Source organism: Cetorhinus maximus, unplaced genomic scaffold, assembly GCF_964194155.1.
Source record: "Cetorhinus maximus unplaced genomic scaffold, sCetMax3.hap1.1 HAP1_SCAFFOLD_2124, whole genome shotgun sequence".
Taxonomy (NCBI): Eukaryota; Metazoa; Chordata; class Chondrichthyes; order Lamniformes; family Cetorhinidae; genus Cetorhinus; species Cetorhinus maximus.
The window spans coordinates 35,092-55,792 of NW_027598063.1; the positions used below are offsets into that span (position 1 = coordinate 35,092).

General features: G+C 53.9%; 1 protein-coding gene across 1 annotated transcript; it reads right to left on the reverse strand.

Moving 5' to 3' along the window:
• Positions 1-1,623: 1,623 nt before the first annotated feature.
• On the reverse strand, positions 1,624-16,071 carry LOC144677010 (arrestin red cell-like). Its single transcript, XM_078537276.1, has 10 exons — positions 16,017-16,071; positions 15,821-15,888; positions 13,695-13,830; positions 12,397-12,481; positions 10,033-10,105; positions 9,025-9,162; positions 7,824-7,907; positions 6,271-6,347; positions 3,076-3,130; positions 1,624-1,815 (listed from the first exon to the last, which is right to left on the reverse strand). Exons 2-10 carry the CDS (start codon positions 15,841-15,843, stop codon positions 1,719-1,721), a joined length of 768 nt encoding a protein of 255 aa, XP_078393402.1. The 5' UTR covers positions 15,844-15,888; positions 16,017-16,071; the 3' UTR covers positions 1,624-1,718.
• Between the last annotated feature and the right edge of the window lie 4,630 nt (positions 16,072-20,701).

A 20,701-nucleotide genomic window follows, 5' to 3' on the forward strand; every position in this document is an offset into this window, starting at 1 on the left:
AATGGCCCCACTATCGAGCTTGGAAACGTGTGTGTGGGTGTGTGTGGGTTTTTTTGGGGGGTAGGCACTTTGCCAATTGCAAATCGTAGAAGGCCGCACTCTCCCCCCCCAACACCCCCCTCTAACTCCTCGCCCCGGTTTAGATCAGGCGTTTCATCGTCACTTCTTCCCAAGCAGTTGAACGTGGCAAAGGACAAAAGCGAGTCCTGAGGAATGGCCAGGGGAGGGAGGGAGGGCCATTGGGGAGGGGGGAGGGGGGGGGGTGGTGGTGGGAGGAAGCTGTGGTGAAGTGGGAGGGCCAGGAGGGGCCTACCTGGTCCCAGTTGTAGCTCAGAGGGTAGCCACCCTGCCTCCCAGTCGGAAGGCAGCGGGGTTCGAGTCCTCCCGCGGGGAGCTTTGGGCGCACGGTCCAGTGGTCCGAGGTGGGGGTCACGCTGTCCAAAGAGGCGCTGTCTTTCAGGAGAAACGTTAAACTGAGCCCCCCACAACCCCCCCCACTCTGTCCCTCGCGGGACGAACGGACGACGCTGGGTGGTCACCCGCGGCCCAACTCACACCCGTTCTTGGCCAGCGCACGCAGAGCGTCGCGGTGCCCTGGCGTGGCGCAGCCGTGTCTACCGTCTCCGCACATGACGCACAGCCTTCAGTTCGGGCAGGGGCAGGGGGCAGGGGGAGAAAGAGCCCCCACACACACACAAACACACACACGAGAGGGCAGCTCAGCCTGCGAGGGCCGTTGGCGATGAAGCCGCACTCACGTGCAGGAAGGACAATGAACGCCCGGGGTCCTGACACAACGCCTTCGGGAGCTCAGACAAGACGCTGAGCGGCCGAAAGGGCCAATCCTAAAGGCGGGAGGAGGCTCACAAGACAGCTCCTGGAACAAGGGAGAGAGAGAAGGGGAGAGACGACCACAAAGACGAGGGACACTCCCTGCCTCCGAGGGGGGAGGGGAGGAGCAAGGAGGGGGTGAAGAGCAGCGTCCAAATCCTCAGAGGGGAAAATCCTCAGCATTCGCCTCTCCCCGGCTCCCGCTCAACTCCTCCCCTCAAGCCCGTACTCTTTCACCCAAACAGACCGGACCGGACCAGACCAGGGGGGGTGGGGGGGGGGGGAAGTCCGGCTGCCGGTCGTCTGGGTGCGGACAATGGTTTGAGGGGGGGGTGGGGGGAGGGGAGGGGGAGGGGATTTAATTATTTCCTAACAATTACACAGGAAGACAATAAACGCAGCAAGTTCGATGAACGAGTACGAGACAGCAGACACATGTTCCTTCTCGACAGAGAGAGAGAGAGAGAAATGAAATTACAATTATTTGGTTATCGGACCAAAAAAAAATAAAGGACAAAAAAGAAATGGCAATATTATATACTTTCACAAGACACCGAACTTCGGACTTTAAAAGGAGTGCGTGTAAAACAGATCCTTAAATTCAGCGTTAGTCTAGAAATATTCTAAAAGTGACATCCCCCCACAAAGACAGAAACACGATGACTCCCTTGTGGTTCAGTTTTCGAGGGGCAAACGCCCCCTCCCTTCGTACGATGTGCTCGCTCGCGGGTCTCCCTCACGTTAAAGCCGTCGACATGGGCGCCGGGGGCTTCCTCGCTCTTGGTTTCTTTTCCTTCCTCTTCCCCGCTGACCCCCCTCTCTCTCTCTCTCTCTCTCTCTCTTTCTCTCTCTTCCCCCCCACCACTTTCCCCTCCCGTGGTTCCACTCTAACAAAAATGGTCATCGTCGTCCTTCTCGTCCTTCAGTCCCTTCAGCCGCAGGCGGGCGAAGTCTTCGAACACGATGTCGTCGTCTTGGCAGAAACTGGAGGGGGGGGAGGGGGGGGGGGTCAGACAGGAGGGAGACACACAAAAAAAAACGGGGAAGTTAGAAGCGCCGGGAAATTCCAAGAGGGTGGGTGGTCCCCCCCCTCCGCCCCCGGGATCGGGTGGACAGAGCGTTCCGTCCGCCCTCCGGTCGGCTGCGCCGGCGAGGGCTGACGCGTCGGCCGGCCAATGGGGGCAGCGGCAGGGGGTGGGGGGGCGGGACTGTTTGGGGGTCACACGGCGGAACCTCCCAGGAGACAGCCAACCAGAGTCAGCAACCCTGTGGAGGGTCGGGGGGTGGGTGGGGGTCAAACACCGGCGATTATCAACTCTGCAAATATCGGAGACGGGCGGTTAACATTTTGCCAACAGTCGGGGTGAGGGGAGGTGGGTCGGAAAGAATCCTTTCCCTTTGTAGCATGAGAAAGGGGATGGGCCGATGGCGGGAGTTTGGGATGATAACTGGATCCCAAACCAGATGGTGAAGTGTGAAACTAGAGGCAAATTCTTTTCCTGGTGGTTGGTTTAGTTACAGGATGCAGCATTATGTATGTCACCATATATTATATATTACACACACACACACACACACATACACATATCTATATATCACCCCATCCACCACCTTAAACATTCACTCCCTCCACCACCGACGCACAGTAGCAGCAGTGTGTACCATCTACAAGATGCACTGCAGCAATTCACCAAGGCTCCTTCGACAGCACCTTCCAAACCCGCCACCTCTATCATCTAGAAGGACAAGGACGGCAGACACATGGGGAACACCACCACCTGGAAGTTCCCCTCCGAGCCGCTCACCATCCTGACTTGGAAATATAATCGGCCATTCCTTCACTGTCACTGGGTCAAAATCCGGGAGCTCCCTCCCTAACAGCAACGGTGGGTGTACCTACACCACAGGGGCTGCAGCGGTTCAAGAAGGCAGCAGCTCACCACCACCTTCTCAAGGGGCAATTAGGGGCGGGCAACAAACGTTGGCCTTGCCAGTGATGAAGAAGGAGAGCAGCTGAAGACGCCACCTCCAACAGTGAGGTGATTAAAATCAGGGTGTGCAAGCGGCCAGAATCGGAGGAACGCAGATATCTCAGAGGGACACAGATATCTCAGAGGGTAGTAGGGAGGGGCCAAGAACCATTGTGGGGGGGGTGGGATTTGAATTGAACACTTAGCTACATTTCTGGCCTGTAAACAGGGTATAGCTCACGTTAGAATATTCCAGAAAGGGAACTAGACTTACTTGGTTTCGAACTCGATCAGGTTCGTGTCAACCGGAGCTTCGGACTCTGGGAGAACTGGAGGATAGAAACAGTACAGAAATAAAACCCCTCAGTCACGTTTCAGATTGAATCTCCAACTCCTCCTCCCCTCTCACTCCACCTTATATGATAGCCGTGGCTCAGTAGGTAGCACTCTAGCCTCAGGGCCACGGGTTTCTGGATCCAAGTCTTGAGTAGTGTCAGAGGAGCCGTCAAACCAAGGTCCGGTCTGTTTGCTTGGGCGGCTGTGAAAAATCCCACGGTCTCTATTTGGAAGAAGGGCTGGAAGAGTTCTCCACAGTTCCCTGGACAATATTTCTCCACAAGAGCGTCAAGGTTATGGGGGACAGGCAGGACAGTGAAGTTAAGGCCACAATCAGATCAGCCTTGTTCTTGAAGCAGGCTCAAGGGGGCAAAGGGTCCTCTCCTCAACCTCAGGGGAATTCTTACAGCGCTGAAGGAGGCCATTCAGCCCATCGTGTCTGCGCCAGCACTCTGAACGAGTGCTTAGTGCTGTCTCCCACCTTCTCCCTGTAACCCTGCGCATTCTTCCTCTTTAGCTAACAGCCCAACTCCCTCTCGAGACCCTCTCGATTGAACCTGCCTCCACCACCACACTCTCAGGCAGCGCGTCCCAGGTCCTTAACCACTCGCTGCGTGAAAACGTTTTTTTCATCCTGTTGCTTTTCATTCCAATTACTTTCAATCTGTCCCCTCTCGTTCTCGATCCTTTCATGAGTGGGGACTGTTTCGCCCTGTCCAGACCCCTCACGATTTTGAGCACCCCTCTCAAATCTCCTCTCAGCCTTCTCTTCACCCAGAGAAACAGACTCAATGACTCTAATCCAAACTGATATTCCTCACCCCTGGAACCATTCTCGTGAATCTTTTCCGCAACGCTCTCCGATGCCTTCACACCTTTCCTAAAGTGCGGCACCCAGATTTGGACGCAATACTCCAGCTGAGGTCTAACCGACGTCTTCTACAAGTTCATAACCTCCCTTGCTATTGTACTGTAAAATACCATAGGCTTTGCTAACTGGTCTCTCTCTACCTGTCCTGCCACCTTCAATGGCTCAGACACATATACACCCGGGTCCCTCTGCTCCTTCTCCCCCTTTTAGAATTGTACCCTTTATTTTACACTGTCTCTCTCATGTTCTTCCTGCCAAAATGTATCACCTCACACTTCTCCGCATTCAACTTCATCTGCCACCTATCTGCCCACTCCGCCCACTTGTCTATGTCCTTCTGAAGTTCTACACTGCCCTCCTCCTCGCAGTTCGCACAGTGCTCCCAAGTTCCGTATCGTCTGCAAACTTTGAAATGGTGACCTGCGCACCCAAGGTCTGGGTTATTAATATATAACAGGAAAAGCAACGGTCCCAACACTGACCCCCCCGGGGAACTCCACTGCAAACCTTCCTCCAACCCAAAAAAACATCCATTAACCACTACTCTCTGTTTCCTGTCACTCAGCCGATATCGTATCCATGTGGCTACTGGCCCTTTTATTCCATGAGTTCTATCTTTCCTCACGAGTTTGCCATGCGGCACCATTCAAATCGCCTTTTGGAAGTCCATGTACACCACATCAACAGCATTGCCCACATCAACCCTCTGAGAATACAGTTAACAAAGCATATAGTATCTCAGGGTTCATTAGTAAGGGCATTGAGTACAAGAGTAAGGCGATCATGTTGAATTTGTATAAGACGCTATTTAGGCTTCATCTAGAGCACTGCATCCAGTTCTGGGTGTCATATTTGAGGAAGGATGTGAAGTCATTGGAGAGAGTACAGAGGAGATTCACAAGAATGATTCCCGGGATGAAGAACTGTAGCTATGGGGATAGATTGGAGAAGTTGGGACTGTTTTCCTTGGAGAAAAGAAGGCTGAGAGGAGACTTGATGGAGGTATTCAAGATCCTGAGGGGTGTGGACAGGGTAAGTAGCGAGAAACTGTTCCCAAGGGAGAGAGCATCAAGAACTAGAGGGCACAGATTCAAAACAATTCGCAAAAAGAGCAAATGTGATCTGAGGAAAAAACATTTTCACCAGCAGGTGATTGGAGTCTGGAACAAACTTCCTGAGAGGGTGGTGGAGGCAGGTTTGATCGAGGTATTCAAAAAGGAATTGGATTGCTACCTGAAAAGAGAGAATGTGCAAGGTTACGGGGATAAGGCAGGGGAGTGGGACTAGGTGGAATGCTCTTTCAGACAGCCAGCGCAGACTTGATGGGCTGAATGGCCTCCTTCTGCACTGTAAAGGTTCTGTGATTCTTCAAAAGGCTCCAGCGAGAAAAACATGGTTTTCCCTTAACAAACCCACGCTGGCTTTCCTTAGTTAGCCCACATCTGGTGCACACAACTATTCATTTTGCCCCGAATTATTGTCCAGCCCGCTTTTCCTGCCCGATCCCCATTTCCCTCAGTTCCCGTGTCCAGACGTCTATCGGTCTCAGTCTGGGGGTTTCCCGGCCACGACAAGGCGGGGGGCCCCCTCTGCGGTCCAGCCAGAAGTCCACTGACCGGACGATCCCGGCCGGAGGGGCCGCAAAGCCCCCCCCCACCCCCCACTCTCAACGTCCGAGCGTCTGTGGCTCTCCGGGGTAGGAGAGCCCCAAAGGTTCACGACCCTCCGAGCGAAGAGAGTTCTCCTCGTCTCGGTCCGAAACGGGTGACCCCCTTATCCTGAGAGCCCCCCCCGCCCCGGTGTTCTAGACTCTCCAGTCGATGAGGAGGGAGGAGGGGGGTGGCGAGAGGGAGGGGGGTACATTCTCCCAGCATCGACCCTGTCACGCCCTTCCAAGAATTTCACACGCTCCAATTGAGATTCTTCTCTCAATCCTTCTACGCTGGGGAATACAGGCCCAGTCTATTCGATCCCCTGGTGGTAGAGCGGCACCGTCGCTGGGCTAGTCATTCAGAGACCCCCTCCCCGGGGGTTCGAATCCCACCACGGCAGGTGGACGTCAATTGAAAGTCTAAGGGTGAGAAAAAACCCAACGTCGATGGTCATTTAAGGACCCATCAAAAACCAACCCGGCCCACAGGCGTCTCAAGGGCGATTGGAGAGACGGGCAGCAATAAGCCCTGGTCTTTAAGGGGAGGCGGCGTGGGCCCTACACGTGTCTCCGGGTCAAGGGTCAAGGGTCAAAGAGGGCGATGACCTCACCTGACTGCGGCCTGGAAACCGGCTGCTCGACGGGTTTGGGGTGCATCAGCACGAAGGGTAACTCCACCGCCACGTCCCTGGAAAGAGAGCAGAGAGAGAGCGGAGCTTAAACATTACACGGTGAAGGGGGGGTAGGGGATAGAGAGAGAGAGAGAGAGACACCGTCATGGGGGTCACAACAATCTTGGTTGACCTGTAGCGTCAATGAAACCAAACTGAACCCCCACCACAAGCAGTTAGACCTAAGAGCGAGGACTTCACCCAATTCCTCCTGCGGAAGCCAAGCAAATCTGGGAAAAGAAATTAAGATCTTGTTGTTGTAAGAAAAAAAAAAATTAACGAGCCCCCCCAATTGGTCCACGTCTCTGGAAGGGTGGCTTTCAGCGGAGGGGGGGACTCCGATTTATATTCGGCACGGCGCTAGGCAGGTGCCGGGCCCAGAGGCAAGGATCCCAGGCCTGACCTGCCCCGATCCCACCGCCCCCCTCCCCCCAACCAACCCACTCCAGGGGTTCCCAAACTGTGGGTCGTGACCACCACCCCCCCACCAACCCCAGTGGGGTGGAGAGAGGACTCGCGTTCGACAGCCCTGCTCAAACGGCGGGTGTCTTATTTTTTCTGTGTGTCTGTCTGTGTGTGTGTCTGTGTGTGTGTGTGTCTGTGTGTGTCTGTGTGCTGTGTGTCTGTGCCTGTCTGTGTCTGTGTGTGTGTGTCTGTGTGTCTGTGTGTGTCTGTGTGTGTGTGTCTGTGTGCGTGTGTGTCTGTGTCTGTGTGTCTGTGTCTGTGTGTCTGTGTCTGTGTGTCTGTGTCTGTGTGTGTCTGTCTGTGTGTGTCTGTCTGTGTGTGTCTGTCTGTGTGTGTCTGTCTGTGTGTGTCTGTCTGTGTCTGTGTCTGTGTGTGTCTGTGTGTCTGTGTGTGTGTGTGTGTCTGTGTCTGTGTGTGTCTGTGTGTGTCTGTGTGTGTCTGTGTGTCTGTGTGTGTCTGTGTGTCTGCGTGTGTCTGTGTGCGTGTGTCTGTGTGCGTGTGTGTCTGTGTGCGTGTGTGTCTGTGTGTCTGTGTGTGTCTGTGTGCGTGTGTCTGTGTGTCTGTGTGCGTGTGTCTGTGTGCGTGTGTCTGTGTGCGTGTGTCTGTGTGCGTGTGTCTGTGTGTGTGTGTGTGTGTGTCTGTGTGTGTGCGTGTGTCTGTGTGCGTGTGTCTGTGTGTGTCTGTGTGCGTGTGTCTGTGTGTGTGTGTGTGTGTGTGTATCCCCGCTGCTTGAATCCTCAACCCTGCTCAGCAACTCTACCCCCACCCGCACCCCCGATTTTCACTCCAGGATCGCGCCGAGCGGGAGGGATTAAAATGGAGTCACTGCAGAAAAAGCTTCAGAGGGGAAAGCGCTGCCACGACAACCTCCCTCCTGCCCTACAAGCACGTCCCGATCGCCGATCGGATCCTTCTGGGTTTCCCCACACACACACACACAGTGAGAGAGAGGGAGCGGGGGAAGGCGGGTGAGTCCGTGGTCAGCGCCGGACAACACTCTCGCGCGTGTGTGTGTGGCTGTAACGTACCCGCCGCGTGACACCACCAGCTTCACCTTCACACGATAGGACACCAGGATTCCCAACACCTCCTTGTTGGCGCCTTCTTTCACTCTGCAAGGCAAAATGGCGAGTGTCTCAGAGCCGGGTCTCGGGTTCACCAAACAGCGACATTTTAACGAAGCAAAATAAACCGGCGGGCCAAGGGAGGAGAGAGTGAGGAGGGGGGGCGCGGGGAACTGGAAGGCTTAACGGAGAGAGAGAGAGACCGAGAGAGAGAGAGAGAGAGAGAGAGGGCGAGCGAGAGAGCGAGAGAGAGAGGGAGAGAGAGAGAGCGAGAGAGAGATCGAGAAAGCGAGAGAGAGCGAGAGAGAGAGGGCGAGAGAGCGAGAGAGAGCGAGAGAGAGCGAGAGAGAGCGAGAGAGAGCGAGAGAGAGCGAGAGAGAGCGAGAGAGAGCGAGAGAGAGCGAGAGAGAGCGAGAGAGAGAGCGAGAGAGAGAGCGAGAGAGAGAGCGAGAGAGAGCGAGCGAGAGAGAGCGAGAGAGCGCGAGCGCGAGAGCAAGAGAGAGCGAGAGAGACAGAGAGACAGCGAGAGAGCGAGTGAGAGAGTGAGAGGGCGAGAGAGACAGAGAGAGAGCGAGAGAGCGAGTGAGAGAGTGAGAGGGCGAGAGAGAGAGAGAGAGAGAGACAGAGAGAGAGAGAGAGAGACAGAGAGACAGACTGACAGAGAGAGAGAGAGACAGAGAGAGAGACCACACAGTGGTGAAAGGGAAAGATCAGATTGAAGAGGGAGAAATGTGGTGTGGGGTTGGGGTGGGGGTAGAGTGACAGGGGAGAGAAACGGGGTGTAGGGTGAGGGAGTTAAGAGGGTCAAAGGGGATGGAGGCCAGTGGGAGGGAGCAGCGGGAGAGGGAGAGGCACATCGGTGGTGAGACAAGGTGGGGAGGCAGTCAAGAGAGAGAGAGAGAATTGCGGGCAGGAAGGGACAAAGGGAGCAGGAACAGAGGGACATGCACTTCAGTTCCAATCGCCCACTCGTGCCCCACAGCAAAGCCCGCGGTGTTTGGCCCGGTAACAGAGACAGAGACTCCTTCCCGTCCGTCTGCACCATGCATAGGCCCAGGGCCCTGCAGACACGCACCCCCCCGCCCCCCCACCACCCCACCCCCCCCACCCCCGAGGCTGCCCTCGCCTCCCCCCCAACCTCCCCCACCGGGTCCCCCAGACTCACATGGTGCTGGAAGCCAGGTTGGTGTCTTCGTGCTTCAGTTTCCCATCGAGCGCCAGACCCCGCTTCTCCCTGTTGTGGTCCAGGAGGGGCACGAGAGTGTAGACTTTGCAAAAGGTTGAGCTGGCCGAGACCTGGTCACTGCGGGGAGGAATCGCGAGACATTTAACAAAGGGCGGGGTCCAGGCAACAAGGAGCTCAGAGCAGCAGCCGGCCTAAGCGTCACCCTCTGAGGGAAGGAAAGCATCACGCAAGCCTCAGCCGGTTAAATCAATGCAGCCTCTGTGATGGGCCAAGCAGCCCCAGCGGCCCAGGCCTTTTTGGCGGGTAAGCCCCGGCTTTTAGTGGGTAGCCCCAGCAACCTGGGCCTTTAGTGGGCAGCCCCAGCAACCTGGGCCTTTAGTGGGCAGCCCCAGCAACCTGGGCCTTTAGTGGGCAGCCCCAACAACCTGGGCCTTTAGTGAGCAGCCCCAGCAACCTGGGCCTTTAGTGGGCAGCCCCAGCAACCTGGGCCTTTTTGGTGGGCAGCCCCAGCAGCCTGGGCCTTTTTGGTGGGCAGCCCCAGCAACCTGGGCCTTTTTGGTGGGCAGCCCCAGCAGCCTGGGCCTTTTTGGTGGGCAGCCCCAGCAGCCTGGGCCTTTAGTGGGCCGCCCAGAGGGCAGGCCGGTGCCTTTCCTTCCCTCCAAGGACACCAGTGAACCAGATGGATTTTTAACAACAGACGGTCGCCGTTACTGAGACTAACTTTCAATTCCAGAATTATCAGCATGTTTTCCATTAATTAATTGAACTCGGATACCACCGGAGGCCTGTGGTGGGATCTGAACCCGCGGCCCGGGGCGGTAAACCTGGCCCTCGGGAATACTAGCCCGGTGATATTACCAATACGCTACCACCTCCCCTCCCTCCCGTTATTAGTTTTCGTTGAACCGAATTCGACCAGGCTGGCTCTACCCAACGGGCGAGGAAACAGCAGGGAAAGCGAGACGGGGGGTTGACTTTGATACTCACTCGGCTTCTACCTGAGCTACCGGACACTTATACTGAGCAGTGCTGAAGAGGCAGATGTCTGCGTACTGTCGAACTGTGAGGAGTGGGGTGGGGAGGTTGAGGGGGGGGGTAAATGGAAAGAGAAACACAGGGTTAAACAGGGTTAAAAATGAATAACGATCAAAGCACAGCGAGAACTCGCCCAATTTGGGCCTAGCAGGGATAGGTCTCACCCACCGGCTCCCAAAAGGCCAATTAACTTCCACCCCAAGTTGGGCTGAACCAAACATAACGACGAGTGCCCCACCTGATCACGCCCTAGGATCCTTTCTCCACGCTCGCTCCCCTTACTCTGTCCCACTTCCCATTTTCTTCTGTCCCATCCCCAGGAAAAGAAACTCTCTCAAGTTAATCTTCGGATTCCCTACCGCCAAGTCTTAACGTTTCTACTCAATCACCCCCCCCTCACCTCCACCTCGAATCCCCTGGTCCGTCCCCAGTAAAACTCTTTCTCTCTCTCTCTCTTCCCCCGGTACAACACTCACTTCCGCTCACTTAAGTCCAAGGGGCGTAGGAACAGGAGTAGGCCATTCAGCCCATCGAGCCAGCTCCACCATTCGGCACGATCGTGGCTGATCTTGGGTTTCAACCCCAAGAGACATACATGGCTGAGGCATTAAATGGATACTTTGCACCTGCCTTTACCTACGAAACAGATGCTGCCCAGGCCTTGGTGACAAAGGAGGAAACTCAGTCACTAGAAGGGTTTAAAATTGATACGGTGGAGGTATCGGATGAGCTGTTGATACTTGAAGTTGATAAGGCTGGATGAGATGCATCCAAGAATAACGAAGGAAGTGAGAGTGGAAATTACAGGGACACCGGCAATAGTCTTCTAACGTTCCCCGGATTCGGGGGAGGTGCCGGAGAATTGCAAACATTACGCCCTTGCTCAAAAAAGGTTGTAAAGTTCTGCCCAGCAATTTAACCAGCCAGTTTAACTTTGGTGGGACAAAACAGCTATATATTCAGCCAGTCTAATTTAGAATTAGAACTGCACGAGCTGTTAAAAACTACGGATCCTTTATGACCTCTGCCCAGCAGACTCCCTCTGCTGGTACATGCGCATGTATGGTGGGGTCATGAAGGAATCACTAATTTTCATGATATTTTTCTAATTCATTGTAAAGTAGGTTTATGGAGGCAAGTATAGTTGGGTCTGTCTGCATGTGATTTAATTACATTTGGAGTCAAGTAGGCTCATCAAAAGAAGCAAGGTGCTTGACATGCTAATGAGTAAATGCTGGCTTGGCATGTAAGGTGTGAAGGGAATTTGCATTTTTATATAGGGATATCTGGATTTCAAAGGGATCTTAGTCTGTTTACAACTAGCCAGATAAACAAGGCTAAGGAATGTGTTTATTTTTCCCAAAGGTTGCTGACAATATATAGTGGCAACATGAAAGTTTTTATGTCATGAGGGGGTTACAGTTACAAAGACACATGAAACAATAGAATTTACATATTAAGAAGAGAGGGGGATATATGACGGGGAACGAGGCTGCGTGCCTATACTCATTGGAGTTTAGAAGAATGAGAGGTGATCTTATTGAAACGTATAAGATTCTAAGGGGACTCAACAGGGTGGATGCTGAGAGGGTGTTTCCCCTCGTGGGGGGATTCTAGAACCGGGGGGGGGGGCGGGGCGCAGTCTCAGAATAAGGGGTCTCCTATTTAAGACGGAGATGAGGAGGGATGTCTTCACTCAGGGGGTTGTTGGTCTTTGGAATTCTCTCCCCCCAGCGAGCGGCGGAGTATATTCAAGGCTGAGTTAGAGAGGTTTTCGATCGGCAGGGGAGTCAAGGGTTATTGGGGACAGGCAGGAAAGCGGAGTTAAGACCAAAATCTGATCAGCCATGATCTTATTGAATGGCGGAGCAGGCTCGAGGGGCCGAATGGACCATACTCCTGCTCCTATTTCTGATGTTCTCGCTCTAGGATATAGAGAAGGGGAACTATTCCCTCGGGTGCGAGAAGCCCAGGACAAGGGGGTCATCATTTTCAAATTTGAGCCAGGCCTTTTCAAGGGGGATGTCAGGAATCACCTCTTCACACGAAAAGGGGCGTGGAAATCTGGAACACTCCACCCCCCTCCCCCAACACCCCACCCCCCCTCCCCATCCAAAGAGGATCAAATGGCGATTTCAAAATGGAGGTCAACAAACTCCCTTGTCCAAGGAATATTGAAGAGTTACGGGAGCGAGGCAGGCGGGTGGAGGTCAGGCGCAGGTCAGCCGGGGTGAGTTTCCAAAACAGGCTGAAGGGGCCGAATGGGTCTCCCTCCTGTCCCAATGGGGGGGGGGTCACACAAGACCGGGCGTTCACCTGAAATCTTGATCTTCTTCACCGTTTTCGTTGAGTTGTTGGTGACGTGCACGTTGATGCTGATGGGCTCGGCATGGTAATAGAGCTGTAACACAAGGAGGTGGGGAATTAGGGAAACATTCGCCTTCCTGACCACCACACCCCTCCCCACCCACCACCACCCCAAACCCCCACCCAAGCAAGGGGCTCCCCGACATCGAAGAAAGTTGAGCCCCCCCCTCCGCCCCCTTTTCCTGCAGTGAGGAAGGGGGGTGACGTGGGACTGGGTGAAACATTTCCTATCCCGACTCCTCATAGCCTCTGTAGCCTCCTCTAGCCCCAGAACCCTCCCCCGATTCTTGCCTCACGAATCATCCCAATTTTACTTGCTCTCCACCAGCGGAGGCTGTTCCTTCAACTGCCTGGACCCCAAAATTCCAGAATTCCCACCCTAAGCCTCTCTCTCCTTTAAGACGCTCCTCAGAGCCTGACCCACCGAGTTTTTTTGTTTGAAAACCCCGTTCTAATTATCTCCTCATTGACCCTCTCTCTTTGCCAATTATGTTTAGATCTGCATCCTCTGGTGACTGGGCCCTCCGGGGAGATACTCCTCCCTGCCTGTTCACGTGACCACGAGCGAGGCTGAAAGGTTATAAGAAATTGGGAGGAGCGGGCCATTCGGCCCCTCAAGCCCTGCTCTGCTCATTCAATAAGGTCATGGCTGATCTGATTGTGGCCTTAACTCCACTTCCCTGCCTGCCCCCGCCCTCCCATAACCCTCGACTCCCTGGTCAATCAGAAGTCTCTCTAACTCAGCCTTGAACATACTCGGTGACCCGGCCTCCCCTGCTCTCTGGCGAAGAGAACTCCAAACCCTAACAACCCTCAGAGAGAGAAAGTATTCCTCCTCATCTCCGTCTTAAATGGGCGACCCCTTATTCTGAAACTGTGCCCCGCCTCATTCTAGATTTCCACCCCCTCAACGAGAGGGACGCATCCTTTTAGCATCCACCCTGTCAAGCCCCCTCAGAATCAAATCAGATCACCTCTTATTTCTTCTAAACTCCAATGAGTATAAACCCAACCTGCTCAACCTTTCCTCAAAAGGTAACCTCTTCATCCCAGGAATCAGTGGTGCGGAATCTTCTCTGAACTGCTTCCACCGCGAGTGTGGCCCCCTCCCTTAAGTTAGGGGGCAGGAAAAAATCCGCGGTGCTCCAGGTACCAACACCCTTGTACCCTGTCTCTCTCTCTCGGGGAGGGGTCATTTGTAAAGGTTCTTTCTTGGCCCTCTCTCCCCCTCTCTCTATAGGGCTGACCTCTTTGTCCAGCGATGCTTCTAAGTGTAGGGATCTGTCGGACATGAGGAAGTTCCTGGTGGTCTCCGCCATGGGCTGTGGTCCCGGTTTCTCCGGAGCGTACTGAACCTTCCGGATCACCAAACGTACGGAATTCCTGCATTGAAACGGGAAAGGGACAAGTAGCAGTGAGTATTCCCAACTCCCAACCCACAGTGGGGAGACTGTAGAGGGGGGGAGGCGGGGGGGTGGATGGTGCCAAGTGAACAGGGGACCCCTCCTCCCCCCCCACCCCCCCCCCCAACCCACCGGAGATCGGTTCAGCCCAGGACCCGCCATTTCTGCCCTACCACCAATAATACAACAACCTGCATTTACGTAGCACCACAGTTAAAACAAACACCTTGGGCTCTTATCAAACAAAGCTTGGCCCCCTTGCCACACAGGGGAGAGGTGGAGATATGAGGGACAGATGATAAAATAGAAGTAAGTTGTTTGTTTTTTTTTTTAAAAAGGAGTGTCCTAAACGGAGAGGGATGAGGCACGGGGAAGGTTTAAAACAAACCGACAGACCACATCGCAAAAATTAATGGGCAAGTTGTTTTTTTTCTTATTCTTTCTGGGGATGTGGGCATTGCTGCCAAGAACAGTATTTGTCGCCCATCCCTAATTGCCCCTTGAGAAGGCGGTGGTGGTGAGCTGCTGCCTTCTTGAGCCGCTGCAGTCCCTGTGGTGTAGGGACACCCACTGTGCTGTTAGGGAGGGAGTTTCAGGGTTTTGACCCAGCAACAGTGAAGGAACGGCCGATATATTTCCAAGTCAGGATGGTGAGTGGGCTCAGAGGGGAACTTCCAGGTGGTGGTGTTCCCCATATGTCTGCTGACCCTTGTCCTTCTAGATGGTAGAGGTCATGGGTTTGGAAGGTGCTGTCTAAGGAGCCTTGGCGAGTTGCTGCAGTGCATCTTGTAGATGGTACACACACTGCTGCTACTGTGTGTCGGTGGTGGTGGGAGTGAATGTTTGGGGATGTGGTGCCAATCAAGCGGGGCTGCTTTGTCCTGGATGGTGTCGAACTTCTTGAGTGTTGTGGGAGCTGCACTCATCCAGGCAAGTGGGGAGTATTCCATCACACTCCTGACTTGTGCCTTGTAGATGGTGGACAGGCTTTGGGGGGTCAGGAGGTGAGTTACTCTCCGCAGGATTCCCGGCCTCCGACCTGCTCTTGTAGCCACAGTATTTATTGGCTGGCCTGGTGAAGTTTCAGTCCAGTGGTTAAACCCCGCCTCCCCCCCAAGGATGTTGCTGACTGGGGGACAATTTACTACGTTAAGTGCCAGTTGTGGTTTGGATCAGGGCTGTCACCCTTTTGGAACCTACTGGAGGTTTGGGCTCAATAAGCATCATCTAGTGGCCCAGCGGTAAGGTCACTGGGGCTGGTAATCCCGAGACCCAGACTCATGCTCTGGTGCACCACAGGTTCAGATCCCAGCCCGGCATCTGGCGGAATTTAAATCCAATTAATAAAATCGGGAATTGAAAGCCAGCCTTGCTGATTGTGACCATGGCAACTATCACCGATGGTAAAACCCTTAAGGGTAAGGTTGGTAAAAAAGGTTCTTGATTGGTAAGGGGGGATCAAAGGTTTAGGGGGAGAAGGCGGGAGAATGGGGGTTGAGAAACTTATCGGCCGTGATTGAATGGCGGAGCGGACTCGATGGGCCGAATGGCCTAATTTCTGCTCCTCTGTCTTAGGGCCTAACCCCACCTGATTGGCTGACGTCCTCCAGGGAAGGACGTCCGCTGTCCTCACCCGGTCTGACCCCAGACCCGCAGCAATGTGGTCGAATCTCAACGTTCCCTCTGAGACGGCCGGGCAAGCCACTCGGTTCAAGGGCAATTAGGGATGGGCAACAAATGCACCTCCCATGAAAGAATTTTTTAGAAAGTGACACGGGATCTTCCATCATCTCAACTAAAATAACGGGTTAGCCCGTTTGGTTTCTGTTAAAGGCATCTTCGGGTGAGGAGTCCTCACTGCTGATGGCTGCCTTGGCTAGATCTGCCTCTTAAGGCACCTAAACCTGCAGCCCTTTAAAGGCCTGAAGGGGCTGTTGCTGGCTCCACCAGCCAGGCAGCTCAATGCTCACCTCTTGTGGATCTTCTCCTCCATAGTCTTAGCACAGAATGCTCGGATTTCAAAGTCTACACCACAGGCCTAGTGGAGAGAGAGAGAGAGAGAGAGGGAGAGGAGTGAAGCATATCATTTCAGATTCACACTGGCCCAACAAGTGTTAAAAATCCTCCCCCCCCAATCCCCGAGAAAAGCGAAGTCTGTTCGCTTACCTTCCCGGTGTCCTCGGGGCCCGGTTGCAGAGTAACTGAACACGGCAGGTTCTGTGGAAGCTGGAGAGACAGGAATATAATTTACATTTATATAGCGCCGCCCAACGCGGTGGCCCCTGCAGCATCATTCCAGCAACCAGAACCCCACACCGAGACACATAAAGGAGGTGATCATAAGCTTGGTTGAAGGGGTTGGGCTTTAAGGAGCATCTTGAGAGGGGAGGGGCGGGGAGAGAGAAAAGGAAGGAGAGAGAGAGAGAGAGAGAGGAGGAGAGAGAGAGAGAGGAGGAGAGAGAGAAAGAGAAAAAGGAGAGAGAAAAGAGGAGAGAGAGAGAAAGAGGAGGAGAGAGAGAGGAAGAGAGAGAGAGGGAGGGAGAGGGAGGGAGAGGGAGGGAGAGGGAGAGAGAGGGAGAGAGAGGGAGAGAGAGGGAGAGAGAGGGAGAGAGAGGGAGAGAGATTGAGGAGGTTTAGGCTCCAGGCTTCTGCAGGCACAGCCGCCAATGGTGGAGCGGTTAAAATTTGGTAAGGGGCCAGAAATGCAGGCTGGCGTAGGGGGCAGTGGGTTTGTCGAGCTGGGGGACTTCACAGAGACACAGACAAACCCTCTGTTTGTTGCCGTTAACCTGACGTGCTGAAGTCTCCCAACGCCCCTTCCCTTCCCTTAACAACATGGCATTGTTGGGTCAGTGGGTGTGATCTCTGACTGGAGGTATCCTGGGGAGGGGTGGGGGGGTTTACACCGCTTCCAACTGCCCCGGCCCCCACACCCTCCCGCTATCGGTCGCCCAACACATCCAACTGCATGGCACCCTGCCTCCCCACAGTAAATGGAAAGCAAGCCTGCCCCTTATTGGCTGACTGAATGATCCTTGCCTTGCATCCGCCTCCCAATACATGTTTGATTCAATTAATTATTGTGAGGCCCCCAAGAACTCAGCTCCCTCATTCTTATTTTTTATATAGGAACCTTTCTCCTCACATCACTTCGTTTATCCAACATGCTGTGTTTGATATGTAATTGGTGGCAAATGTCTCTTCTGTTATTTTCTTCTCTCCCACTGCACTTGAAGGTCAAGCCACAAGAAAACACTCCCATGGACAATGGGCCGGTCTGCTCAGGAGGGGGCGATACCGTGCCCTGAAGTGACCATCCTGCCGCTCCATTATTCCATTTCAATCCATGCACACGTCCCCCTCTCTTTCTTTTGGTGTTGGTCAGATGAGACATTTCTACCCGTGAGTATGACCAACCCAACAAAAGGTGCTTACGCCAGGTACAGGTTTGACTGTCTGAGGTGCTAAGCTGTGCTTCAGTGCTGACTTTACTAACAACAGATGATGCCTGTGTGTGTTGATGTGGGGGATTCAGTGAGGGTGATGCCATTGAACATGAAGGGGCGATGGTTGGATTCTCTCTTGTTGGAGATGGTCATTGCCTGACACTTGTGTGGCGCCAATGTTACTTGCCACTTGTCAGCCCAAACCTGGATATTGTCCAGGTCTTGCTGCATTTGGACATGGACTGTTTCAGTATCTGAGGAGTCGCGAATGGTGCTGAATATTGTGCAATCATCAGCGAACATCCCCACTTCTGAGCATTCAGTACTATTGAGGGAAGGTCATTGATGAAGCAGCTGAAGATGGTTGGGCCGAGGACACTACCCTGAGGAACTCCAGCAGTGATGTCCTGGAGCTGAGATGATTGACAACCACCTGCTAGGTATGACTCCAACCAGTGGAGAGTTTTCCCCCCCCATTCCCATTGACTCCTTGATGCCACACTCAGTCAAATGCTGCCTCAATGTCAAGGGCAGTCACTCTCACCTCACCTCGGGATTTCAGCTCTTTTGTCCATGTTTGAACCAAGGCTGTAATGAGGTCAGGAGCTGAGATGTCCTGGTGGAACCCACTGGGCTTCAGTGAGCAGGTAATTGCCGCTTGATAGCGCTGGGTTTTTTTTATTCGTTCATGGGATGTAGGCGTCACTGGCTAGGCCAGCATTTATTACCCATCCCTAATTGTTCAGAGAGTCACATGTAGGACATTAGTGAACTAGATGGGTTTTTAACAACAATCGACACTGAGACTTTTAATTCCAGATTTTTTTTTTATTGAATTCAAATTCCACCATCTGCAGTGGTGAGATTCGAACCCTGGTCTCAGAGCGTCACCCTAGGTCTTTGGATTACCAGCCCAGTGACAATATCACTATCCCACCACCTCCCCTGTCGATGACCCCTTCCATTACTTTCCTGATGATGGAGAGTAGACTGAAGGGGTGGTAATTGGCTGGGTTGGATTTGTCTTGCTTTTTGTGTACAGGACACACCTGGACAATTTTCCACATAGCTGGGTAGATGCCAATGTTGTAGCTGTACTGGAACAGCTTGGCTAGGGGTGCGGCAAGTTCTGGAGCACAAGTCTTCAGTACTATTGCTGGAATATTGTCAGGACCCATAGCCTTTGCAGTATCCAGTGCCTTCAGCTGTTTCTTGATATAACATGAAGTGAATCGAATTGGCTGAAGACTGGCACCTACGATGCTGGGGACCTCTGGAGGAGGCCGAGATGGATCATCCACTCGGCATTTCTGGCTGAAGATTGTAGCAAATGCTTCAGCCTTGTCTTTTGCACTGATGTGCTGGGCTCCTCCATCATTGAGGATGGGGATATTTATGGAGCCTCCTACTCCAGTGAGTTGTTTAATTGTTCACCACCATTCACAACTGGATATGACAGGACTGCAGAGCTTAGATCTGATCCGTTGGTTGTGGGATCGCTTAGCTCTGTCTGTCACTCGCTGCCTATGCAGTTTGGCACACAAGTACTCTTGTGTTATAGCTTCACCAGGTTGACATCTCATTTTTAGGTATGCCTGGTTCTGCTCCTGGCATGCCCTCCTGCACTCTTCATTGAACCAGGGTCAATCCCCTGGCTTGATGGTAATGGTAGATTGGGGTATAGGCCGGGCCATGAGGTTACAGATTGTGTTCGAGTACAATTCTGCTGCTGCTGATGGCCCACAGCGCCTCATGGATGCCCAATCTTGTGTTCCTAGATCTGTTTGAAATCTATCCCATTTAGCACGGTGGTAGTGCCACACAACACGATGGAGGGTATCTTCAATGTGAAGACGGGACTTCGTCTCCACGACGACTGTACGATGGTCACTCCTACTGATACTGCCATGGAGAGATGCATCTGTGGCAGGCAGGTTAGTGAGGATGAGGTCAAGTATGTTTTTCTCTCTTGTTGGTTCCCTCACCCCCTGCCGCAGACCCAGTCCAGCAGCTATGTCCTATAGATTGACCAGGCTCCATCTATTGGGAGAGCTTGGTCAGTGCGGGCAGCAGCTGAGGTCCTGGCAACCTGCACACGCCAGCTTCCGCCAGTAGATGGTGCCAAGACGACAGCTCCAGTTCATTAGCGGAGCTGGGGTCCTGGGTGGTGGGGGAGGGGGGAATGGGGAGAGGGGCTGGGGGTCCTGGGCCAGGGTGGGGGGGGGGGGGGGGGGGGTGTGAGGGGGGGAGTGGGGGCACCGCGGGGAAGGGCGTGTGTGAACCGGGCAACCCACAGAACAGAAACCCAGGGCCAACGATATTCGAGTGAAACTGTCAACAGCGGATCGACTGACAATAACTTCACTAACCACGTTACAGTCGGTCAGCGTTCGGGGGGTCAGCGCTCGGGGGGGTCAGCGCTCGGGGGGTCAGCGCTCGGGGGGGTCAGCGCTCGGGGGGGTCAGCGCTCGGGGGGGTCAGCGCTCGGGGGGTCAGCGTTCAAGGGGTCAGCGCTCAGGGGGTCAGCGCTCAGGGGGTCAGCGCTCAGGGGGTCAGGGGCGGCTCGGGGGGTCAGCGCTCGGGGGGTCAGCGCTCGGGGGTCAGCGCTCGGGGGGTCAGCGCTCAGGGGGTCAGCGCTCGGGGGGGTCAGCGCTCGGGGGGTCAGTGTTAAGCCAGGACCTGCTGTCTGTGAAGCTCGGTTGACCAGTGGAGCTTGTCTTGTTGGAGAGATGTGTGAAATCGGATCACTGCAATGAGTTTGTATCGTGTGTCCCGGTATTCACCTGAGCGGCTGCACCCGTGTGGATTAAACCAAAGATTTATACTAACTTCAAACTACACACACGGCTCCTGCTCTCTCTTATGTTTGAGGCAAATATGACACATCATCACCCCCCACCCCCGACACACACACACCCACCCCCGCTCACCTTCTGGGGCCAGTGCAATTTTATTTTTAAAAACTATTCAAAGAGTAATGAGAAAAAAACCAACACACCTGGTCTGGGAGCTTAATCGCCAGGACCCTGGACAATGTAAAGGATTCACAACCCGACTGGTGACACTCAACACGCACACACACACAGTTACAGGGGTCACACACATGCGCACACGCAAACAATCGCGCACACACACGCACACAGTTAGATGGGTCACACACAGACACACACGCAGACACACACACGCAGACACACACACGCAGACACACACACGCAGACACACACACGCAGACACACACACACGCAGACACACACACACGCAGACACACACACACGCAGACACACACACGCAGACACACACACGCAGACACACACACGCAGACACACACACGCAGACACACACACGCAGACACACACACACGCAGACACACACACGCAGACACACACACGCAGACACACACACGCA